This window comes from Emydura macquarii, unplaced genomic scaffold (genome assembly GCF_026122565.2).
Source record: "Emydura macquarii macquarii isolate MOO-44397 ecotype Brisbane River unplaced genomic scaffold, CSIRO-AGI_Emac_v2 contig_1790, whole genome shotgun sequence".
Taxonomy (NCBI): Eukaryota; Metazoa; Chordata; order Testudines; family Chelidae; genus Emydura; species Emydura macquarii.
The window spans coordinates 5,401,835-5,427,081 of NW_027131927.1; the positions used below are offsets into that span (position 1 = coordinate 5,401,835).

Consider the following 25,247-nt stretch of genomic DNA (forward strand, 5'->3'; position numbering starts at 1 on the left):
ATATGGTTGTTATTGAAATATGTCATGAGTCTGGGAGATGCCCCCTGCTGGCTCTCCAGTGGCAACAAAGGTGATGACCCATACCAAGGCAGGCCTTAAACAACCATTGACCAGCTGGGGAATTGTAAACAAGAGATTTATAATTCAATAAGAGACAGTAGTGCAAGCACCACACAATGGGGATTGCTCAATTCTGTGACTCAGCAAGGCCCACCAGGGCATGTCTGGGCCAGTATCTTCCCTCGGACATGAACGGAGAGTATAAAATAAGGGACAGTGGCATCATGAGACGACCTCTGTCCTCCCCCACCTATGCTGAAAGCAACAAGAACGCTGGGAAGACAAAGATTTTGAAGTGAGGAGACTGGTCCCAGGCTGAGAAGGAAATACAGCCTGTGTATTGAGAACTGTGAGCTGCCTGCAACATCCAGCAGGGCGAGAAAAATTCCTTGATCCTAGGGTTGCCACCCATCTGGGTTCTACCCGGACAGTCTGGTTTTTGGCTTTTGTGTCCAGATGCCATTTAGAATTGCCAGGTGCCCAGTTTTTGACCTGAAAGGCTGGTTGAAAAGGGGACCTGGCAGTGTCCAGTTAGATGTACTGATCGGAAACTAAAAGTGTGGGGGCAGGGGAAGGTGCTGGGTCATTAACCCGCCCCAGGCCCTGCTCAACTGGGGCCACCTCCTACCTGCAGGCAGGCTCCTTGTCAGGCTGCAGCAGCTCCCATCCCCGGTGCAGAGGGAGCCCAGCTGGGTGGGGGTGGGGGGAGAGAGGTGGGGACAATCCAGCAAGCAACGGGGGAGGGAAGGATGGGAGGGAGCAAAGCAAGCAAGGGGGGGGAGAAGTGACTGACAGGGTCCTTGGGGGAAGAGGTGTAGCCTCGAGGGAAGAGGTGGAGCAGGGCAGGACCTTGGGGGAAGAGGCGGGGCAGGGAATGGGTGCTTGAGGGAAGAGGCGGGGCAGGGAATGGGTGCTTGAGGGAAGAAGCAGGGTGGGGAGGGGCCTCGGGGAAAGAGGCGGGGCAGGGAATGGGTGCTTGAGGGAAGAGGCGGGGCAGGGAATGGGTGCTTGAGGGAAGAGGCGGGGTGGAGCGGGGCCTTGGGGAAAGAGGCAGGGCAGGGGATGTGGCCTCGGGGGTCCAGTTCCCAGCAATTAGAAAGGTGGCAGCCCTATGTTGATCCAACTCTTGCTTAGTCTGATAAAGTTCAGGATTTAGACTGCGACTTTACTTTTTATTTCTTACATACATTTCTCTGACCTTTATACCTACTACTTATCACCGCTTCCAATTTATCTTTCTGTAGTTAATAAACTGATTTTCATGTTTTATCTTAACCAGTGCGGTTGTCTCCAGTGCTTGGGGATTCCTCTCAGGTTACAAGCTGGGGCATGCCCACTGCCCTCTGAAAGAGCGGCGAACTAATTAGGGAGCTTGCGTTGTTCACAAGAAGGTCTTGAGCAGCGTAAGACAGGACATTTCAGGGGGTGCAAGGCTTGGGGCATTTGCTGCTGTCTTTCTCTGTATAGCTCAGGACAGGCCGTAAAAGCCTGCATATAACTTTGGGTGTGCTTTACACACTAATGGCTGGGTGAGAGCAACACCTGAAGGGCTCCCTGTCACCAGCAGAACCGTGCAAGAGGTATCCTGATCCAGACAGTTAAGGGGGCACACGTTGTACCCTGGGGACTGGTCACCCCCTCCCCAGCCCCAACTCCTCCCCTTACCTAGAGATGGAGTTTTCTGACGTGATGTCTTTTGGGGTCCTGACTGCTGTGAAGTTGCGCTTTGGCTGTGACACTGCAGAGAAAGGACAACGCCATCGCTTTAAATGGAGTCAGGAGGGCCCAGGGGGACCGCCACCCTCTAACAAACCCACATCTCCATAGCCCTTAGGATGACCTCAGTGTAACAAGCCCAGTAGGGTGCATGGGCCTACGCTAATGCTCACTGCAGTCATGGGCTTTCCAGGGAGGAAGAATGGCCTGAGGTCTGGGTTCAATTCCCTGCAGAGTGGCTGCAAAGGATTGTGGAGATGACAGGGATTACAGCTCAAAACAGCGAGGGGAGAGGGGCTGGCAGGCGGGCTGATGCGAGGGAGAGTGGCTGCTGCATTGAGGGCAGCACAAGCAGTGTGTATTGGGGGACCGGTCCTGAAAGCATGAGGGTTGTGTGAAGCAGTGGCTAGAGCATGACCAGCATGACCTTGAGCAAGTCACTTAGCCTCTCCGTGCCTCAGTTTCCCCACCTGTGCAAGGGGGATAAATAGCTCTGCCTCCTGGCTAAAAATACCCTAACGATCGTGAGACGCTCAGAGACGACAGCACCGATGAGAGACAGATTCCATGGGGCCGTGACTTGGGCACAGACAGAAGAGCTGGCGAAGACTGGATGTCCCCATGGACTCGTGAGGCTGTTAAGGCAGATGTGAGTCCCCGGAGTTTATGTTAAATTCACCCCTGGTACAAAGCCAGTGGAATCACAGGTGGGATGGGGTTGGCCCCATTCCCTCCCATTGCTGGGGGAAGGGAAAGGCAGAGGATCCAGAGTATACCTACTAGTGACTTGATGGACCTTCTTCACCGAACTGCCATCTCCCTGGGAGTCTTTGGGACCGCCGATTCTGCAAGGGGGGGCAGGAAAAAGGGCAAGAAAGGAGGCTCGATCAAGGAGGTGCGGAGAAGCAAGGACCTTACCTACACCAGGGAGTTGCCCAGATTGCACCACCGGTGTTAACAGACAGGGAACGCTGTTCTTTGCACCGGCGTAGCCGACCCCAGCCCGAGCTAAGCTGCCCAGCAGCTTGTACAGGGGCTACCATACCGGTGACTGGGCTCAGGGTAAATCCTCAGCATAGATGAGGCCTGAGATACATCCAAAGCGCCTTAAAACCGGGAAGCGGATAACCTGGGGAAGCCACTTCCGTGACATCTGACTCAGATGAGTCCCTTTGCTCTACGGGGAGAATATTTGCTGCTCAAAGGTGCTTCATTAGGATGATTTGGAGGCTGACTCATCCTTGCCCGTTAGAATCAGAGCTGTCAAAAGCTGCAGGAGAAATTGCACTCACATGCACACTCCCTTGGGGAGGCAGCATTTGAACCCAGGACGTAGAGCTCCATAACCCCAGACTCCAACCCTTGAGCATCAGTGGGGCCAGCCACCAGAGGGCACTCTCTCACCCTCCCACATACACAGCTAGTGCCAGGAGAAACGTACCTCTGGACCCTGGAAGGAGGGGCAAAGACTCCGTGTTTGGGGGGGCAGGTGAAATACCGGACCCCGAAGACAGAGCCATCGTGTTTCCCCGTGGGCTTGTCGAGTTCAATGCCGAACCAGTAACCTGGCGATGGGATAAGAAGCTGTCAGCTGTCGATTTCCTGGATCAAACCCCAGACCCCTGGATCTATAAGCACCAGACTCCACAGCCAAAACTAAAAAAACTCGCTAGTTCACAGGCCATAAGAGGGCCACAGTCTCTTCCACCCACCGTCAGTGACTGTGCACTCCCGCCAGCTGGGGCCTTACCCGGGGCGAAGTCCGTCTTGCCGTAGAACCGGATGATTCCCTGCTTCTGACCCGCCACCAACACCTGGTCCCCGATCTCGATCTTCAGCCCTTCTCGGTCCAGGCTGCCCACGGACGGAGACTTCTTCTTGAGGGCTGAGCAGAAAGACAGTGAGACCAGCCCAGGGCTGCCCTGCCTTCTAGGGGCAGCTCCCCCAGCTGGTACCTGGTGCCAGATTGAGGGGTGGGGGGAATGTGGTGGATGAAACTCCTCCCCCTGCCCACCTGTAAGCCAATCAGAGTGCCTCCCTGGCCTCAACTTTTCCTCTCTCCTCCAATGAGAGATCTGGAGGGAACAGAGGAGGAGCCCAGGAGCCCCGGCTGGCTGAGGGTTGGAGTGGAAAGGGGGCAGGAGATGGAGAGGAGGAGACTTGATGGAATATGGGGTAGGAGGGATGCACGGGGATGGGGAGAACAGGTGGGATTGGTTGTGGAGAGGCTGGGCCTTTTATATTTGCATATGTAAATTTCATGCAGATTTTCCCTTCAGCGCTTTGCTGTGCCAGAGCAGACCAGTCTGCCTGGGCTTTCCCCTCTCCCCCACCAGACACAGAGGGGTGGGCACGATCCGAAGAGCGACTGAGGACAGGGCCAGGGGACTCCTGATTTATCTACTAGCAAAGAGCCTGCTGCACGGCCCTGCCCCAGCCGTCCCTGATTAACCGGCTACTGTGATGAGAGCCTGGGTGAGGTTTCAAATCCCAAGGCCAGGTCAGTAATTTCCACCGTGGACCACCTGCCCCCACGTCCCCTTCCCCAGAGATAAAGGGTCTGCAGGGTTAATTAGCCAAGTCCCCTTCCAGATGGGGACGAGTGAGACATGGAGGGAGAATGGCACAGCCACGGTCATGAACAGAATCAGTGATAGAGCTGGGAATGGAACACAGGAGTGCTGACTCTATCCCCCCTGCCCCAGCTCTAACCACTAAACCCCACTCCTTTCCTGAAGCTGGGGATAGAAGTGCACATAAGAGTCCTGACTCCCTGCCCCCATGCTCTAACCACTAGACACCACTCCCCCTCCCAGAGCTGGGAGCAGAACCCAGGAGTCTTGACTCCCAGCTCCCACGGCTCTAGCCACTCGAGTTGCCCTGCTACCTTTCTTGTCCTTCCGGCCCTTTCCAGTCACGCGGGAGAAGTCCATGCGGGGGGTTTTTGGGGTGGACGTTACCGAAGATGGCATCTGCTCTGTGGCTTTGGTGATTTTAGACACAGAGGCGAACACCCCTGAGAAGATGAAAAAAAATTTCAGCTCAGAAAACAGCAACTTTCAGGCCAGCATGCCCAAATACCTACCCACCAAGCCAAGTTCCCCACCAGAGAGAGGATCCAGGTAGCCAGGCTTCCAGGCCTATAGTCTAGCCTCGAGACCCCACTCCGCTTCTAGAGGTGGGCACAGAACCCAGGAGTCCTGCCTCACTGCTCCAGGCACGCTCCCCATTTACCTTGCTTCGGAGGGCAAATGAAGTAGCGTATTCCTCCGACGCTTCCATCGTTCTTGCCCTCCGGCTCGTCCAGCTCCACCCCGATCCACTGGCCACTGGCGAACTCCGTCGTGCCACAGAAACGCAGGGTGCCCAGCTGCCGAAACGCAAACCGATGGTCAGAGTCAGATGCTGGAAAACCATCCTGAGCTCCCGCCACACTCCCTGCAGCGCAACGCCCCCTGCCCAGCCCCCACCCCGCTCCCTGAAGCACAGCGCCCCCTAGTGCCACACTGGAGTCAGTGCTGGCACCGAGGGCAGAGCGCCCCCTGCTGAGCCCCCGCCCCGCTCCCTGCAGCGGGTAGCGTTGCTCAGGGGTCCCACACCCCGGCCCAGCCCACCGCCCCTTCGCTCGGACAGCTCTCCGAGGGGGCCGTGCACGCGGAGGGGCCGACACCTTCTGTCCGTCCACCACGACGCGTTCTCCCAACTTGAGGCCCAGGGACGTGAGCATCAGGTTGCCGGGGATGTTGTCGTAGTTGGGCAGCGTGACCTTGGGCAGGTTGCAGCTCAGGGGCACGGCGTCCAGCAGCAGCTGCTTGAGCTCCTTGGCGATCATGGCGGCCTCGGCCTTGTCCAGGGTCATGTCCATGGGGTCGGGCACCACGTCGGCGGGCACCTGCCCTTTGCTGTTCTGCGGGGGGCAGAGCGGGAGAGAGGCTGGGACTTGGGGGAGGGGCAGCCAGCGTGGGAGGGAGGCTGTCTGTGTGCCCTTCCCCTCCCCCCAGTCCATATTCCCATAGCCAGGTCCCCTGTTCGCTGCCACCTCCTCCCTCCCCTCCCCCCAGTCAGGTTGGATGCCAGTTCCCTCCTCCCCTCGGTCCATATCCTGCCAGGCTGGTGTCCCCTATTTGCTGCCAGCTCCCCTCCCCTCCCCTCAGTCCATATCTGCACCCAGCTGATCTCCTGTTTGCACAAGCTCATCCTCTCCCCTCTGAGCCCTTCAGCTCCAGTTCCCGCACCCCTCCCCCCGGTCCGTAGCCCCGCAGCCCCGCCCCCGGGCTCTCACCCTGACAGCAGGGTTGGCCCCGTGCTCCAGCAGACACTTCACAGCCCCCAGGCACAGGTTGGAGGCAGCGATGTGCAGCGCCGTGCCGTGGTTGAAGTCGCTGCAGGTCGAGTTGAGCACTGCAAGAAGGCAAAGCGCAGACAGGACCCCGGGTTAGGCCTCAAGCCCTGCCCTGAAGGGACCCGGCCCCTAGGCCAAGGACAAGAGGGGAAACAGAGGCACAGGGAGGGATTTGTCCAAGGTCACACAACGAGTCAGTGGCAGAACTGGGAACAGATCCCAGATGTCCTGACTCCCAGGCCCTCCCCTGCTTTAACCACTAGCCCTCACTTCCCTCCCAGAGCTGGGGTTAGAACCCAGGTGTCCTGTCTCCATTGCCTCCTCCCCCGCTTTAACCACTAGCCCCCACTCCCTTCCCAGAGCTGGGGTTAGAACCCAGGAGTCCTGGCTCCCAGCCCCCGTTCTAACCACTGAGACCACTCAGGTATTTTGACACTCGCTGGTTACCAGAAACACGGCTTGGGCCACCCGTGCTAGGGCAAAGCAACCCCAGAGCCACTGGGCAACAGCCCTCAGGGAGGTCCCCGGCTGGACTCAGGGAGAAGCCTTCCCCCTTTTTGGCATGTCTCTCCCCTCTCTCCCCCGACCCACCTCTGGGCTTGGAGCTTTTGAGCAGGATGCGGATGAGCTCGGGCACGTCGAAGTAGGCGGCGTAGTGCAGCGCGTTCATGTTGGTCCAGCGGCTACGCAGGGTCACGTCCACCCCCAGGGCCAGCAGCTGGTTGGAGAGGCGGACGGCGGCAGCTGGGTCACCTGGGGGGGCAAAGGCGATGGGATCAGACCCCCTGCCTGAGTGGGCACAGCAGTCCCTGGAGCCCCCCACCCCTGAGGCTATTGCGGTGCAGGGACAGCAGCATGCTCCAGACTGGAGGAAGGCAGGGGCGCGCTGGGCCCACACTGGGGCCCCAGCTCCCTGAGTCACAAGAGCCCAGCAGGAGCTTGGCTTGCACTCCAAAGAAAGCAGCTCTTCAGCCACGGCGAACGGGGGAAAAGCCAGAAATACAGGAACAGAGTGTGACTCATGCCTGCCTGAGTCTGCCGAGAGCCTGAGCCCATTGCTCAGAGAGGAGGGAGCTGCCCTGGGTGTAACTGATGCAGTGACATTGCCTGAGTCTGCAGAGAGGCTGCGGCCCTTGCTCTGGGCATGGGAAGCTGCCCCAGGAGTCTCAGTGGGGTTTTTAACTCCCAGCCTCACTGCTCCGGGGGCCCAGCCAATCCTGCTCCAGCAAGGAGCTCTGTGTGGGGCAGGATGGGGAGAGTGCAGCAGGGTGGAGTCTGAGGCCCCCTGATTGTCCCAGTTCTGCCAGGACAGCAGCTCCCCCTACCCCCCAACCAGAGGATTTGGCCATCTCCCCCCCAAGGGAAGCCTCCCATGCCCGCCCCACCATGCAGCCCGACCCCCACCCCCTAGCCTGCTGCCCTCCCACCCCCACCCCAGCTCACCAACACCATGCGCCCCGGCTTTGCAGGCATAATGAAGCAACGTCATGTCGGTCAGGCCATCCCGGTCGTTCACATGGCAACCGCGCTTCAGGATCTAGGGGGAGAGCAGGGGGAGGGGGAAAGTGTGGGGGGAGAAGAGGGAGAGCAAGGGGTGGGGCTGGTCAGAGCTGGTCAAGCCACGTTCCCCACCAGCCATCCCACTGCATCTCAGGTTAATTTCCATGTCAGAACAGCACCCAGCACGGAGCGGGAAGGTGCCCCGTGACAGGAGTTTGGGGGGATGTGGGAGACGAGTGAGTCTCAGGGCCTGATAGGTTTCTAACAACAGCAAGACAATGACCCTCTGCCCCGGGGATCTCAAAGGCAGGCACTGTCCCGTTTGACAGAAGGGGGAAACTGAGTCACAAAGGGGGGGAAGAGACTTGCCTAGGGTGTCACTGTGAATTAGTGGCAGTGCTCCCCCCTCTCTCTGGAAGATAGCATCCAGGAGTCCTGACTCCCAGCCCCCACTCTGCTCTAACCCACCCGACCCTTCTCCCCTCCCAGAGCTGGGAACAGAACCCAGGAGTCCTGACACCCAGCCCCCGCAAGCTCTACCCACTCGACCCCCCTCCAAATTTCCTGTGGGTGGTTTTCCGACCCGCTGTGGCACCGAACTCAGTCCCCCGATGGAATCAGGCCCTTCTCTGATCAGGATGTGCCGGATCCACCCAACGGCAGCCCCTGTGGCACTTCCAGTGCCCTCAGGGCCGGCACCCCGGCACCCCTCCCCAGCACCAGGCCATGTACACGTGGACACTGTACAAAGCGCGTCCATTTCCCGCCTCTCACCTCGTTCCCGATTATATCAATCTTATGTTGCACCTGGGGAACCCACTGTCGGATGATGGCAAACAGCTCTGGGACCGTGGTCTTAGGGTCATAGAGGATTTCCTGGCAAGCCGGATCATTCGGGTCAAAGAAAGTGAAAGCTGGAAAGAGAAAGAAAGTCTTCAGAAGGGGAGCTGCCCCTTTATTATGTGCACTCCGGTAGCACCTAGAGTCCCCATCCAAAATCAAGACCACACCATACTGAGCCTGTATTACGGTAGCACCTAGAGGTCCCAACACAGACCAGGTGCTGCACAGACAAAGAGCGAAATACCAGTTAACATCTGCCTCCATAGTCAGAAGTGGGAGAGGAAACTGAGGCACAGAGCAGGGCAGGGACGTGCACAAGGTCACCCAGCAGGCCAGTGGCAGCGCCAGGTGCGATGAAGAGTCTGGGTGTTTCCTTAGCACAGCTTGTTTCAGTTACACCAGCCCCTGGACAGAGGTGCTTGCAAACAGCATGCAGGCACCCGCTCTGTCGGGGCTACAGCCAGTTTGCCCCCACATCCCAGGCCTGCCCCTCTCTGAACCTACTCTCCAGCTCCCCAGAATCTCAGCAAACCAACCAACCAAGGCCCCAGCTCTCCTGGATTCCAGCATGGGCACCTGCTCTAACGTCCCCGTTCCGCAGCCATCCCCTCTCTTGGCTGGAGTCATGCATCTCAGCAGGGTAGTTCCAGGCTGCACAGTCCCCGCCTCAGCAGAATTGCCCCTCCTGATGCACGCCTGTTGCTAGCAGAGTCGAGCGCACTGGGCGATGCACAGATCCAAGACATCTGCTACATTTAACATGGCTGCAGAAAGTCGATTGAAGTCATGCCCAAGTTTTCTGACCACTGTTCAACCCCTACCATTGTCAACCAGTCCGACAAACAAGAACGCCCCTGTCACCAGCGCACTCCGGTTTCCACCCGTCGAGCCACTGCCACCCGGGGCAGAACAGCCCTGGGCCATTCACCAACTGCATGCTGGAGCTGGCCAGTCCAGAGATGCAATGAGCAAGAGGGGCAACATCACTGGCCCCAACAGCTGAGATCGAGAACCTCAAAATAGGAAGCATCTCCTGCAATGCCTGATCACAGACGCTCTTCCAGTGATCTGGCGGAGGGCAAGGCTGAAGGATCAGGCAATTGCCTGTGCATGGATGTGGCAGGAAGCAGTGTGAGGACGTGACAGGAAGCCGTATATGGATATTAGGAAAAACTTTTTCCCTAGGCAGGTGGTGAAGCACTGGAATGGGTTACCTAGGGAGGTGGTGGAATCTCCATCCTTAGAGGTTTTTAAGGCCGGCTTGACAAAGCCCTGGCTGGGATGATTTAGTTGGGGTTGGTCCTGGTTTGAGCAGGGGGTTGGGACTAGATACCTCCTGGGGTCCCTTCCTACCCTAATCTTCTATAAATCGAGATATTGAGCTAGCAGATGAACTGGAGTCTGGGTGGGAGGGGATCAAATAAAAGAAGAACAGGAGAATAAAAGCAGGGGACTGGGAAATGAGGAGGAAAGCAGGAAAATAGGGGTCTGCAGATGACTGGAGGATAGCTAATGTGATGACAATTTTTAAAATAGGCTCCAGAGGTGATCCCGGCAATTACAGGCCGGAAAGCCTAACTTCAGTACCAGGAAAATTGGTTGAAACTATAGTACAGAACAGAATTACCAGACACATAGATGAACACGATTTGTTGGGGAAGAATCAACTTGGTTTTTGTAAAGGGAAATCATGCCTGGCCAATCTACTAGAATTCTTGGAGGGGGTCAACAAACATGTGGATAAGGGAGACCAAGTGTACTTAGATGTTCAGAAAGTCTTTGACAAAGTCCCTCAACAAAGGCTCTTAAGCAAAGTAGGCAATCATGGGATAAGAGGGAAGGTCCTTTCCTGGATCAGTAAGTGGTTTAAAAGATAGGAAACAAGTGTAGGAATACATTGTCAGTTTTCAGAATGGAGAGAGGTCTTGGGCAGTGCGTAAACCGCCCGTTCGGGGAGGCTAGCCCCTGACTCCACTCCTTCCACCAGAAGCCCTGCCCCTTCTACTCCCTCCCTCACCGGAGTCCCACCCCAGCACTAGAACACCTGCCGAGGGGCCCCAGCCTTGGAGCGTCGAGCGCCAGCCCGCCCTGCTACAGCCCCGGAGAGCTGGCCCAACCCAGCAGCACCAGAGCGCCAGGCAGCCCAAGCCCCAGCGCCAGAGCACCCATCCGCCAACAGAGCACCGATCCACCACCCCCGGGCTCTGGGCTAGCTGGCCTGCCCCAGCACCAGAGGGCTGGGTGGCCAAAGTGCCAGACCGAGCCAGGCAGCCCCAGCCCAGAGCACCAGGAAGTGCAAACGCTGGCCCCAAATTCCTCTGGCTGTGCCGCCTGTGCCCCAGCCCCGCCCACTTCAGGGGAGAGGCAGCGGGCTGAGAGTGGGCCCATGCAAGCAGGATGCAGTGGGAGGGGGGAAGAGCATGGGCGGGGCCACACCTGGCCATCAGGGAAGGCCTTACATGTAAGGCTTGCCTTACATACCCACCACCCACGAAAGAGGCAACTAATGGTGTCCCCCAGGGCTCTGTATTGGGACCAGGACTGTTTGATATATTCATAAATGATCTGGAAAAAGGGGTAAACAGAGAGGTGGCAAAATTTGCAGATGACACAAAATTATTCAAGATAGTTAAGTCCAAAGTTGACTGGGAAGAGTTACAAAGAGATCTCACAAAACTGGGCTACAAAATGGCAGGTGAAATTCAATGTTGATACATGCAAAGGAATGCACATTGGAAAACATAATCCCAAATTTACATATAAAATGATGGGGTCTCAGTTAGCTATTACTACTCAAGAACGAGATCTTGGAGTCATTGTGGATAGTTCTCTGCAAACACTCACTCAATGTGCAGCGGCAATCAAAAAAGCTAACAATATTGGGAATCATTAGGAAAGGGATAGATAATAAGACAGAAAATATCATATTGCCTCTTTATAAATCCATGGTATGCCCACATCTTGAATACTGCCTGCACATCTGGTCACCCCATCTCAAAAAAGATATACTGGAATTGGAAAAGGTACAAAAAAGAGCAGCTAAAATGATTAGGGGTATGGAAAAGCTTCCATGTGAAGAGAGAGTAATAAGACTGGGACTTTTCAGCTTGGAAAAAAAATGACTAAGGGGGAACATGATAGAAGTCTATAAAATCATGACTGCTGTGGAGAAAGTAAATAAGAAAGTGTTATTTACCCCTTCTCATAACACAAGAACAAGGGGTCACCAAATGAAATTAATAGGCAGCAGATTTAAAACACACAAAAGGAAGAATTTCTTCACCCAACATACAGTTAACCTGTGGAACTCCTTGCCAGGGGATGTTGTGAAGGCCAAGACTATAACAGGGTTCAAAAAAGAACTAGATAAGTTCCTGGAGGATAGGTCCATCAACGGCTATTAGCCAGATGGGCAGGGATTGCAATTTGCCAGAAACTGGGAATGGGCGACAGGATGGATCACTTCATGATTGCCTGTTCTGTTCATTCCCTCTGAAGCACCTGGCATTGGCCACTGTCGGAAGACAGGATACTGGGCTAGATGGACCATTGGTCTGACCCAGCATGGCCGGGCTTATGTTCTTATGTCAGGAAAAGCAGAAAAAACCAGACCTGGTTATGTGGGCAGACACTATTAGAGGGAAATAAAATCTACAGATGTACCAGAGAGATAGTATTAAGGGAAAAAATGGAAAGGGAATTGATCAAAAAGATGTGTTAAATGAAAAGAGATCCTGAAAACAGTAACCGAGAAGCACCCCTCCAAAGGGCCGAAAGTAAACGAACAAAGAGAGTGGCTGTGAACATCTGCTGAAGGAATACAGTGTCTAAAGGGTAAGTGAGGGCCCACTAGACGAAGAAACCCCACTTGTGGATAAATGTAATGAAAAGAGGGACAGTCACAGGAACATTATATCTAGACCCTGCAGTTAGGTCAATGCAAGGGAGCTGTCCGCATCTACACTACGTCGTTCCCGCCGATGTAACTCGCCCACTATGCCGACTTAATAACTCCGTCTCGGCAAGAGGCGCAGCACTTAGATCAACGCAGATAGGGTGACGCAGTGTCAGCGTAGACACATCGACTGGTGCTGGCTGCTTTCAGAAGCCATCCCACAATGCCCCACACTGACTGCTCAATCGGTGCAAACACCCCTGGGCAGGCCGTGCACCGCTGACTCGAGGAGCATTGCGTGGGCAAGCAGAAGCAGTTTAACTATTGCCTGGGCTGTACATCGATATAACTCAAGCAGACATAATTTTGTAGTATAGACAAACCCTAAGGAGCATGTCGAGCTGAAGAGAAGCAAAGAACAAAGCAAAGACAGCGAGAGCAGAGCTGGACTTGCAGTCAAGCAGAGGAAAAATTGATCCGTCTTTGAATCGACACAGTCTACTGTTCAGAAATCTCTTTTGTTCTTGTTAATAATGAGGCATTTGGTACTAACTGCATGGCGGGTACCAGCTTGCAGAGGTGACTGTGTTGGTAACCTACATTTATTATAAGTAATATGTCTTTGGGAATGTTCTATATTATTTGTGCTCCTGGGACAATTTGGAGGTTTTCCCCAAATTTCTAAAAATGATCTCTTTTGTCTTGGTTTGCCTCTGCTCACAGTTGGCACAGCCCGGCCTCGCCGGCTCACCACACTTCCATCGAGCTAGCTACCGCCTCTTGGGGCAGTGGATTAACTCCAGTGATAGGAGAACCCCTCCCTCCAGCACAGGTAGTGTCTGCACTAAAGCACTCCAGCGGCACAGCTGAACTGTAGCTGCCGCGCCACGGTGGTGTTTCCCGGGTAGACAAGCCTTAGGATACTGACACTTAATTCAATCAGGTTTGTCCAGGAGATTGCAGGAAATTGCCGTCTCTGTCACACTGACCGCAGGAGTCTAGCAGAGTCAAGGGATACCCCCCGCCCAAAGGGGTAGCTCAGCCTCAGGGAAATGTGGGCTGCACCTACTTTTGGCAACACACGTGGGTGGGGCTTATTTAGTGGGTGGAGTTTGGAAGAGTACTGCCTCTTTTTTCTCACCCATCTGACCCCTGTCCTCTTTCTGTGATCTCTGGGCAAATACCAACAGCTGGTTCCCAGGGATCAAATCTGCCCAAAGATTCGACTTGAGATGGGGAGACTGAAGCAGCTACCAATTCTCCCGCTGCTTGCAACAGCTCCTCCAAAGAGAAATGGCATCACAAAAAGAGCACGGCATTGCTTCAAAGGCTGATCTCTGCTCTCAGGCTAAGAGAAAGAATTGATAAGACTATAATAATGCCACCTGGTGACTTCCACCATAACAATATAAACAAGCCTAGGAAGGAGTACTGTGCAAAGGGATCTGGGGGGTCATAGTGGACCACAGGCTAAATATGAGTCAACAGTGTAATGCAAAAAAAAGTGAACATGATTCTGGGATGTATTAGCATGAGTGTTGTAAGTAAGACACAAATAGTAATTCTTCCACTCTATTCTGCGCTGATTAAGCCTCAACTGGAGTCTTGTGTCCAGTTCTGGACGCCACATTTCAGGAAAGATGTGGACAAATTGGAGAAAGTCCAAGGAAGAGCAACAAAAACGATTAAAGCTCTAGAAAACATGAGCTATGAAGCAAGACTGAAAGAACTGGGTTAGTTTAGCCTGGAGAAGAGCAGACTGAGGGGGACATGATGATAGCTTTCAAAAACATAAAAAGTTGTTACAAGGAGGAGGGAGAAAAATTGTTCTTCTTAACCTCTGAGGACAGGACAAGAAACAATGGGCTTAAACTGCAGCAAGGGCGGTTTAAGTTGGACATTAGGAAAAACTTCCTAACTGTCAGGGTGGTTAATCACTGGATAAATTGTCAAAGGAGGTTGTGGAATCTCCATCACTGGAGATTTTTAAGAGCAGGTTAGATAAACACCTGTCAGGGATGGTCTAGATATTATGTAGTCCTGCCATGAGGGCAGAGGAGGTCCCTTCCAGCCCTAGGATTCTATAAGCCTACTTTCATATTCGTAGATTTCAAGGCCAGAAGAGACCATTAGATCTTCTAATCTGACCCCCTGTATAGCACAGGCCAGAGAACTGCACCTCGTTACCCTTGGATTGAGCCTAATAACTTGTGATGGACTCTTCCAAAAAGGCGGCTATTCATACAGGGTTCACCCATCAGTGCTAAAATGCAGTCACTTCTGGGGTGGGGTGCAGCAGCTTTTAACAGCAACACAGTGCATCACTTTAGGATAGAAAACAAAGAAAATCTTGTATATAACTGAAACTGCATGAGGGGGACCGTAAGGAAGCAGGCTGAAATTAACCACAGGGCTTTGGCTAGATGGGATACCACCACTATATTGCAAAGAGCATCACAGAATCATCAGAAGTCAGGGTTTCAGGTTTACATTCTATCTGAAAGATGTCAAGCAGCACAGTGCCCCCTAGTAACACATTAGGGCTAGCACTGAGTGCAAAGGGAGAGCGCCCCCTACTGAATCACTCACTCTGTTCCCTGTGGCATAGCGCCACCTAGCAACAAGTTGGATGCTGACTCGGAAGGGAGAGTGCCCCCTACTGAGTCATCCAACCCTGCTCCCTCCAGCAAAGCAGGGGAACCAGTACTAACTGACAGGGAAGAGAATCTCTTACACGCTTATCCACTCACACCTTTTGCTGGTCCAATCCCCGCACACAGCATCACCCTGGGGCACTGACTCAGTCCTGACTCATAGGGTCCTTTGCATTAAATAAGACATGGGTTAATGTTCTAGTGAGCCGGCAGCTCTGTGCAGGTGACACGTATGGGCTGCAGCCACATGCTGATGGCAATGTGAGCTAAAGAGTTAGGGACTCCCATTTGTAGGCAGCCTAGGGATAAATATCCCAGGCCGTGGGCAATAATGCAAGAGCTTGTCTCAGCTTGCAAGAGAAGAACAAACCCTGGATTTTCCCTCCCCCAGCAAAGGCTTCTTACGAAACGCTGCGTGAGCTGCAGCCAAGCAGTCAAAACAGGCCAGCGTGACTGCTGTTCGCGAGTATCACCGCATCTCTAAGGCCCAGAAGCTCTCCAGGCTCAGGTTCACCCGTGTACAGAGCCACGACAGCAGAAGTAGCCGGATCGCCACGCACGAGGGGGGAACCATGCCTTGACGCGCCCAGAGATGAGAGCGCAGCCCCTTGGGCGCGTAGCGCAGCAGCAGGGCATGCTGGGGCTGCTGGGTTGGGGCACGTGATGCGAGCGAAAGGGGCTTTGAGGCAGCTGCTGTTGAAATCAATGTGGAATTTACCACCAAGTCCAACAGGTCCAGGATCAAGCCTGACTTTATAAGCCAAAACCTGAAGCAGCTTTAGCAAAGACCAAAAATAAATACATAAAAATAGGTCCCATGAATTTAATGCCAGTGGAAAATTTTCCCTTACATCTGCCACCAAATAAACACTTTCCCGGCAGCCCTCTAGACATGGTACTGTCTCCCTGAGCTCTTCCACAAGCCCCTCACCGTATCCAAGGCCTCGTCATCAAGGAAGTGGGCTGGCACTCAGGACACCTAGGTTCAATTCCCAATTCTGCCTTACACAAGTGGAGCGGCAGAGATGCAAATTTTGAAGAGAGCTCCCCTCCCTTTCATGCACTAAAAGCAACACCACTCAAAACTAAAAATGCTCAGCTGGTTGAGCCCTGATCTTCCTTGAAAAATCAGGTCCTTGTTTCAGGGCTGAGCTGGGCTCTTTGGAAAATCTGGCTCCAACTGTGGCTTGAAAACTTCTACCCTGCCTCTCTCTGGGCCTCAGTTCCTGCAGCTGTAATAGCGGGGAGAATAATCCTGCCTTTGTTTGCCTTGTCCACATAGATTGGAAGGGCTTTGGGGCAGGGACCATCTCTCACTGTGTCCGTGCAGCATCCAGCATAGTGATGCCCTGATCTCGGTTACCGGATGCCTTTCCAACACCCGGCACGACGGGGACCCGATCTGTTATTGTGGGACTGTGCAGCACCCAGCACAAGGGGATTGTGACCAAAGCTGGGGCCTGGAAGATTTTTTAACATTCTTAAGATTTTATTAGACATCCGCTTCTGGCTCCTACACTGAATCTATTGTGTTAAAACGTCCCTGTTTGTTGTTCACCTTCTCTCCATCCGTCTGTCTGCCTTTTCTGGGAGTCCTTCAGCGCAGGGAACTTCCCCCTTCCTGACTGTCTGGAAGGCATCAAGCTAGTCCAGATAAACACTAGCCAAGCTGTGCAAATGGGTTTTGGGTGCCCAACTTGAGATACCTTCACGGGGCCTCATTTCTTGGCAATGCTGAGCACCCGCCCCTCTGAAAATCAGACCCTTGGAAGCATCTCCCACTGAGAACCAGTTAGTTTGGAATATCTCATCCCGTAACTATCAGCTCCTGCAGCCCCAACATCGCAGCCCTGGGCCAGTGCATGAGAACTGGAAAGCTCAATGGGGCCAGACCAGATCTCCTCCCCTTGCCCCCCAAGACTCTCCTGCCCTCTCAGTCACCAGCAACAACACCACCGTCCTCCCCGTAACCTGGGCGACTGCTTCTCCAGAGCCTCACACCCTGCCCGTGTCTGTATCTTGCCGATTCTTCCTGCAGAATGTCTCTAAGATCTGGCCTGCCCCCTCCACCGGCACAGTTAGAGCTTTCAGCCAGATGCTCATCATCTCGCCTCATGGTCACCACAACGTCCCCTTTCTGGCCTAGACAAATGCAGCCTTGCGCCACTCACACCTTTTCAGAACACTGCTGCAGAGATCATCTTCCTCGCCCAGCACTTGGATCACATCACCCCTCTCCTTACAGCCCTCCTCTGGCTCCCCTTTTCTCCATCGCATCAAACCCAAGCTCCTTGTCTTCACTCTCAAGCCCTTCATGGCCTATCCCCACCCTACCTATCATATCTCATTCAGCTCCTGCCACCGGTCGGCCCAGGGCACCAGGCCCCGTTTCAGACAAGCACCCTTTGTGCTATCTCCCTGTTAACATCCGCAACACCTGCCTCGTTGTCCTCCTTCAAACTCCTCTGCCATGGGGCCTCCACGAAACAAAGTGGCTGGTGCACGGAGATCCCCGCTGATGGGACTGAACAGTGCTGTCCCTTTGTTTCCTTGTGCTCCCCCATCTGTCTGTCTCCACCTGTCTTATTCTTAGCCTGGAAGCTCTTTGGGGCAGAGAGCGTCTGCACAGTGCCTAGCATGTTCAGATCCTAGTCTACGACTGGGGCTCCTAGGCGCTACCATAATACACCTACTAGCAATAAAAATGTACAGCGCCTGGCACAATGGGGTCCTGCTCCATACCTGGGGCTCCTAGATGTTAGCACAATCCACATAATCAATCAAAATAACAATAACCCGAACGTGAAATTGACTAGCAACAAATGGGAATTTCTTTTGAAAGGTCAAAGATGAAAGCAGTGAGGAAGGAGAACAGGACACGAAAAGTACAAAGAGTGTAAATTCCTTTCAGCTCTAACACTTCCATGTGTTTCGCTGCCCAATGCCGAGAGATTTGACGTATTTCTTTTTTCCAATACGAAGCTGAGATTTCGAGAAGTAACCAGTGATTTGGAGGGGACCAACCCACTGGATTTTCAAAGCAGGGCATGCTCAGCCCTTTCTGAAAATCAGGCACCCAAAATCACTGGCAGTTTCAAAAATCTCTGCCCGTGACCCTTTCACTTTAGGGAAGAAAAGGAACATTTCTTAAGAACCCTGAGAAGCAGCCTGGGGTAGTGGATGAAGCACTGATTTAAAACTTAGCCACAGTTCTGCCACTGACCTACTCTGTGACCTTGAGACAGCCATGTCCTCTCTTTGTGCCTCAGTTTCCTTTGACTCTCTTTGGACTGTAAACTTGCTGAGGCAGGGACTTTCTCTCATTCTGCTACCATGCAGCATCCAGTACCAGGAGGCCCCCATCTTGGTCAGGGTTTGTGCAGCATCCAGCACAATGGGGCCCCAAATTTTAATGGGGGGGACCCTCCAGGCACTACCATAATATACCTAATAAAAGCAGAACCCGGCCTAATAAATTATACCATACTTCGGTTTCTCAGGTTGATTTGGGGAGGAATAAACATTGTTTCAATCAGCTAATTGACTCAGGCGCTGAGTTATAGATTTCCTACGTACAGGGCCCTTGGACACATGAGAGAGCTTTTCAGAATGGCCTGTCAGGAGTCAGCACGCGGGGACGCAACACAGCTTCCGATCAGCACAAAGGCTCAGTTGTGTGAGGGGGCGGCTTGCGAGCCAATTTCACACAGGTGAAAGGTGCCAGACTGACGGCATCTCTCTGCAAAACGGGCGGCCGCATTGCCAGCTATCCCCCTGCCACACGCACCCCACCCTCAGCGCCCGTGCCCCAACTCTGCCCGGAGGTAGGGAACCGGGAATACAGTCTCCTTGGCCCATTCGGTTCTCTGGACTGGGTGACCATTTGGAAAGCAGTTTTAAGGGTATGGATGCTTGTCTGCTAGGACATGGACTGACAGTGCCAATTTCTCTCTCTTATGGGCCAACATTCCTCTGACCTGGAGCCAGATCAGAGCTGGTGCCCCTAGAGAGGACAGGCTTCATATCCCAAACCGCAGCCCCCTGTGCCAGCCATGTCCCCCACCTTGAGGCCAGATAGGAGCTGGCCCCCCTGAGATAGGAAAGAACTCATTCCCCAGCCCCACCAGCTATCCGGCATCCCATCACACCCTGCCTTTCATTTGTCTTTGCTGGGTTCTTCTAGAGCCGTCTGCCCATTTGCATAACACTGGCTGCTCTTTACATTTGGCAGGAGGTATTCTGGGATCCATCACTCAGCCTGCCCGGGTCTCTGGCTGTTCTCCGTCCTTGTCGTACTGAGGATTGTTAGCACTGGCGAATGCTGTCAAAATGCCCGGCTGCCTAAGACTTCACCGCTCTGCACAGCGCAATCACAAAAGCCCAGCCCTCACCACTTGAGCTAAATGGGGGCTTGGGCCACCAATGGGGCTCCCAAGTGCTACCATAATACACCTAATAGGAACAACAACAACAACAACAAAAAGTACAGCGCCTGGCACGGAATCCTGGTCCATGACTGGAGCAGGCACAACCATATTACAAATAATAAATAAATCAACAACATAAGGATAATAATAATTTTTAAACAAACAACTGTCTTACCTATGTAAGAAACCATTTGGGTGGAGACTGGTAGGTCCCTGGTTCAAATCCTAGCCAGGTGGGTTATGACCAGTAGTCATTTACTATTCAAGGGCTGTTTGGTGAAATGAATCTGCAGGTCTCAGCTTGCAGCAAACAATGAATCAGCCAGGCACTAACCAGGCCCTGGAGACTGAATTTTCTCCCCCTCTCCAGTTCAGGTGGGGGGCAGTTTGCTCTGCAAATAAACAAACCACGTCTCTGCCTCTCTGGGGCTGTCTGCCTGCCACCTTCCACCATTATTATAATTCCACTAAACCATTATGGCTCCACTGAGCCCAGAGTGCCATTGTGCTGGACACAGCACTGACAAAGAGCGAGCAACGGTCCCTGACCCAAAGAGTACACAACCTAAACACACAAAGACAGGCTATTCTGCCCATTTTACAGATGGGGAAACTGAGGCACCGAATGATTGAGTGACTTGTCCCGGCTCACACAAGGAATCAGCAGCAGAGCCAGGAATAGACCTGAGTTCTCCTGAGCCCCAAGCAAACAAGATCAGCTTTCTACTCCATTAACCTTTTGTTTAAAAGTGTTATAGTATTTTAATTAATCACAGCAAGGTCTAAGCACCTGGAGACCTGCACCAGGCTGAGGGGTTTCCCACGAATCCACGCCGCAAAAAACTCCCCTAAGCTTATTGTACCAGCACACACCATAAGCATATTCCTAGCATGGATTTCATAACTAATCTTATTTGCCAAAATACTCACAGCATAATCCAATAATGATAAATAAAGGATTCGAAGTCAGACACACGCCCCCCCTTTCTATTGCTGGGGAGACACATGCCCTTCTCTTACTCCCACCCCCCTCAAAAAAAAATCTATACTGCTCTTGCCACAGTCCTAGCCAAACTCATGCAGGGGTGGGGGGGAGAGGGAAGAGCCTTTCAAAAATAATGGCATCTGATGACGCACCATGCCTGCATCTAGCAACACTGAGTCATTGGGCTGTGTTTAGAAACCAGTTCGTCCCCGGCACAATTCCACGGATGTAACCTGGTCCTGAGAGGGGCTGATGTGGATAACTCGTTCGTAGATTTCAGGTCCTCAGAGCCAGCCTGCTCCAGCAGTCGGAGAAAGGGTGCCAGAGCCTCTCGGTCCCTGGTTCAAAGCCAGTCTAAGGATTTGATCTCCACGCCCAGGTTGTCCTGCTGTAACTCTCCTGGTCTAGTTAAGGCAGAACAGCTCCCCCTGGGGTGGGTGCAGTTCTACAGGTATAAAGGTGCTTATAGGTGGATAACTATTCCCATATAGGAAGGGGAATAAGGTGTACCAGTATAAGGCACCACTACAGCTGAGCCCCCCAGCGGGATTGTATCAATAATAATCCTATTCCTAACTGGCACAGAATCTGCACTCAGATCAGGCCTCAGTCGCTCTGGCTGATCTCCATCAGCACTGGCGAGAGGGTTGGTGGCAAGTTTGGCAGGTCTCAGCCCATTTTCTCAGAAGTCAGGCGGCAGAGTCACCTCTTGCTGGCAGCCCCAGCGGAGACACCAGGGACTGACTGAGCCATGGAGATCGCTGGCCCTGTCTGAGAAGAAGTGAGCCATTGTGGCAGTGGGGAGGGCTGGGTGAATGGGGGACACATGGTGGATAAGTAGAAGGATTTAGACTCCAGGGTACCTGGCCCTGGGTTAAAAGCTGAATGACACATTGCTACGTGGGAGGAGAATGCAACCACGTCCTTGTCCCCCATAGGGCAATGAGGAGAGGCAGTGCTGCCTAGTGGATACATCACTGGACTAGGACATGGGGAACCTGGGTTCTAATCCTGGCTGGCACTAGCCTGCTGGGTGATCTTGGGGAAACTTAGGCATGGAGACGTTTCCCCATCTGTAAAATGGGGCTCTGAGATCCCTGAATGATAAGAGCAAGCGATTTTTATGCTGGGGCCTGATACCGAGAAGTTCTGAGCACCCGCTGCTCTTCTTACGTGTATTGTGGCAATGCCTCGGGGTCCTAGCTGAAATCAGGGCCCCATCGCGCCAGGCGCTGCACAGACACAAAGCCAGAGACAGCTCCCTGCCCTGGAGAGCGTACAGTCAAAACAGACAACGGGCAGGAGGGGAAGCTGAGGCACACAGAGAGGAAGGTCAGTGGGAGAGCTGGGGATTGAACACAGGTCTCTTGTGGCCCTAGCTGGTAGACCACACTGCCTCTCGCTGGCTGCTGCTCAGCACCTCTGGCTCTGGGGAGGAAAATGTTACCCCTTGCAGCTGTCTGGGGCGATGGGTCCCTGGGATCCAAGGCCTGGGGAAGTCCGAACTGATCTGGTGCAGGGCAAGAATTGGGCACGAGAGAAGGGTCAGAGCAAGATACTGATGAGCCCCCTGTCAGGGGGCGGGGTGAGCTCACCATAGTCCTTGGGCAGTGGTGCTGGGGCAGAGGGATGGACGATGGGTTTCTTCCTCCTCTCAAGGACAGGGCTCTGGAATTCCAGTGGCTGGCGCACCTCCTCGGAGGGAAGCTCAGTGGAGTCGTCTTTGGTCATGATCGGTCCTTACTCCTGGCCGGGAGGGGAGGGGGAGAAAGGGGAAAGAAAAATGTAAGGTCATCTGAATGATCAGCAGAACCCACCCCGCCTGTCCGTGGTTGAGCAGGGCTCATACGATCAGACCTGGCATCTCTATAGCGCCCTCTGTCCCCTGAGCTCCCATTCCTTTTCAGCCCCACAGACCCCCCATCTCCTCACAGCGAGTTTGGCATTATTTCAAAGAATATTAATGGGGAAACTGAGGCACGGACCAGTGACAGGACTTCCTTGCAGTGTCACACGGCAAGGCAGAGCCGGGAACTGAAACCCGGAGTCAAATTCCAGTCCCCTGCTCCAAACACTAGGCCCCACGTCTGTCCCTGCTCTTGTATCTGTTGTCCCCAGTATTTACTTGGGCCTGCTTTCACTGGCCTCTCCCCCTTACTGAGGGGGGAGGGCCTTTAGTGATGGGCGGGCTTAGGCCTACCGTCTCCCGGCAATCACAACAGATAGACCCCCATACCAGAGCTGGGAATAGAACCCAGGCGTCCAACCCCCCCACCCTAACCACTAGACCCCACTCTCTCTGCCCTTGTCACCTAATCATACACCATTGGCTCCTGCTCCAATCTAAGAAAGCCCCGCAGTTCAGAACCCCCTCCTGCCAAACGCTCCTGCGGGAAAGGTGAGCCAGGCCTCTCCTGCCACGGCTCCAAGCCCTGCCTTGCGGCTCAGAACCACTGCCCGGGCTGGTGATGGGCCTTCCGCAGCCCCATGTGCAACTGGGTGTAGGGGAAAGGAAAGAGGGGTGTGGGTCTCAGAAGAGAGGTGGTCATTGGGGTCCCATTGGACACTCGCCTGACCCCCCCCCTCATCCCCACACACACCCCTGGCCTGACACCCAAAAGTCACTGGCAGGGGATGACAGCCCCATAAACAGCGAGACTGTTTGACCAGTGGGGGAATGGGGAGGTACAGCAGGGGGGTACGGGACCGATGGCTGGGGGTGAAGCAGAAGGATCAGGACAAGGGATTAGAGTGAGGGAATGAGGAGGGTGAGGTGGGGCCTAGAGGGGAGACTGGGGCACATGGGGCAAGATTGCAGGGTGCATGGTGATAGAAAAGGGTGATTTGGGGGTGGGAGGAGGATGGAGGGGCTGTGGGAGGCATTGGGGAGACAGGTGGGAAGGCTGGGGGTGACCGGGTGGTTGGGGGACAGGTGGGGGCAATGGGGTACTGGAGGAATGTGGCAGTGGGGGGCATGGGGCAGTGGTTGGGGATACACATGGGTGCGGCTGGTGGGAGGATGGGGCAGTGATCTGTGGCTGGGGAGAAGGATGAGAGACATGTTGGGGTGAGGTAGAAGTGGGAGTGATGGAGAAAGAAGTGATGGGGGCGGGGCAGGATGGGGCGATGGGGAGACTGATGGATGTGGAGGGGGCAGTGGGGACAGGGGACAGGTGGATGGATGGGGCAGTGGGGGGGACTGGTGGATGGGGAGGGGGCAGTGGGGGCAGGGTACAGGTGGATGGATGGGGCAGTGGGGGGGACTGGTGGATGGGGAGGGGGCAGTGGGTACAGGTGGATGGATGGGGCAGTGGGGGGGACTGGTGGATGGGGAGAGGGCAGTGGGGGCAGGGTACAGGTGGATGGATGGGGCAGTGGGGGGGACTGGTGGATGGGGAGAGGGCAGTGGGGGCAGGGTACGGGTGGATGGGTGGGGGTAGAAGTGGGATCGATGGGGAAAGGAAAGGAGGGGGAGGGGAAGGATGGAGCGATGGGGGACAGGCGGGGGGACTGGCGGATGGGGAGGGGCAGTGGGGGGAGGGCAGAAGTGGGGGGCAGGGGAGGGACGTGATCTACGTCCGCGGGGCAGGGGGGGGCCTGATGGCGGCCGGGCCCCAGATAAACACCGATCCCCAACCCCGCATCCATCTCCGGAGCAGCTGCTGGGTTGGGCTGCGCCCCTCCCCTCTCCCGATGGGGGTCCGGCCCGGCCCGGCCGCACCTACCGCGGATCCTCCGTCTGCTCGGAGCCCGGGCGCTGGCTGGTCCAGGGACTGGTCCGGAGCCTCACAGAGCCCATGCGCCGCCCGCAGCCTCAGCAGCAGCATCACAGCGCTGCGTCCCCGCCCCTCGGGGGCCGGGCAGAGAACAGGGGCGTGGGGCGAGACAAGTGGAGACACGGGGCTAGAGGGGGGCTGGAGCTCTAGGGGGAGGGCAGGGCTGTGGGAGAAGATGAGGGGGGTATGGGGGCTATGGGGAGGTGGTGCTATGGGGGGCTATAGGGAGGAGCAGAGAACCGTGGGGCTGGCATGAACATTACAGGGGGGCTATCGATGGGAACGGGGGTACAGGGAAGGAGGCGGCCATGGCGTTGCGTGGGGGTTACAGGAGAACTGGGAAGATGGGGGGTCATGGGGAGAGTAAATTGCTATGGGGGCTGTAGGGAGCGAGCAGGGGGATGGGGATTATAGGGGAGAACGGGGGTTCTGAGTGAGAGAAGGGGTGTAGGGGTTATAAAGGATAGCACAGGAGATCTAGGGGTCCCCAGGGTTCAGAGAGGCATGCCAGGGGACAGAGCATGCAGCGGGGAAGTGGAAGGGGGTTCGGATGGGCTGCATGACGGGGATGCAGAAAGAACAGGAGGCTGTAGGGGTGGGCAGATGGGGTGGGGAGTCTAGGGGAGGAACGGGATATGGGAGTAAAACACCATGAACAGGGGTATAGAGGAGGTGGTGTAGCTAGAGAGGCACAGAAAAGGGAGTGGGGGAGTCTGGGGGGGGGACTGCCTCCCCTCCAGTAATGGAACCCCACTGTGCCTAGCGGACTGTGGGTGCACCCCCTGCCCACAGAAATGTGGCTAGGATTGGGCATGATAAAGCACCCCTGGAGCTCCTGAGACTTGAGTTCAGTGACTGAGACCCTATTGTGCCCGGGTTTTTTAACAGAACCACCACCTGCTGCATCAGGGGGCAGGGAGATGTGTGTTCTGGGGTGTTAGCAGAAGGCCCTTTCCAGGCCCCCCAGGCTACTGTTCATCTCCCCCAACTGTTAAGTAGCATCCCCCTCTATGCTAGGGATCAGCACCAGAATCCTAACAATGAATCCT

General features: G+C 54.6%; 1 protein-coding gene across 2 annotated transcripts in view; it reads right to left on the bottom strand.

The window, feature by feature from the left end:
* Window positions 1-24,264, bottom strand: part of CLIP3 (CAP-Gly domain containing linker protein 3) — a 28,209-nt gene extending 3,945 nt beyond the window's left edge. The window contains exons 1-13 of one of the 2 annotated variants that reach the window (XM_067556777.1): window positions 24,148-24,264; window positions 22,018-22,168; window positions 8,393-8,532; window positions 7,562-7,655; window positions 6,710-6,871; window positions 6,059-6,177; window positions 5,447-5,683; window positions 5,011-5,146; window positions 4,664-4,792; window positions 3,527-3,661; window positions 3,218-3,341; window positions 2,557-2,621; window positions 1,726-1,798 (exon numbers count right to left, since the gene is read on the bottom strand). In XM_067556777.1, coding sequence (XP_067412878.1) covers window positions 1,726-1,798; window positions 2,557-2,621; window positions 3,218-3,341; window positions 3,527-3,661; window positions 4,664-4,792; window positions 5,011-5,146; window positions 5,447-5,683; window positions 6,059-6,177; window positions 6,710-6,871; window positions 7,562-7,655; window positions 8,393-8,532; window positions 22,018-22,153 — 1,550 coding nt within the window. In that variant the 5' untranslated portion in view covers window positions 22,154-22,168; window positions 24,148-24,264. Of the gene's footprint in view, window positions 1-1,725; window positions 1,799-2,267; window positions 2,412-2,556; window positions 2,622-3,217; window positions 3,342-3,526; window positions 3,662-4,663; window positions 4,793-5,010; window positions 5,147-5,446; window positions 5,684-6,058; window positions 6,178-6,709; window positions 6,872-7,561; window positions 7,656-8,392; window positions 8,533-22,017; window positions 22,169-24,147 lie in introns of those variants that run through there. The other variant, XM_067556776.1, reaches the window with a different exon arrangement.
* Window positions 24,265-25,247: the final 983 nt, after the last annotated feature.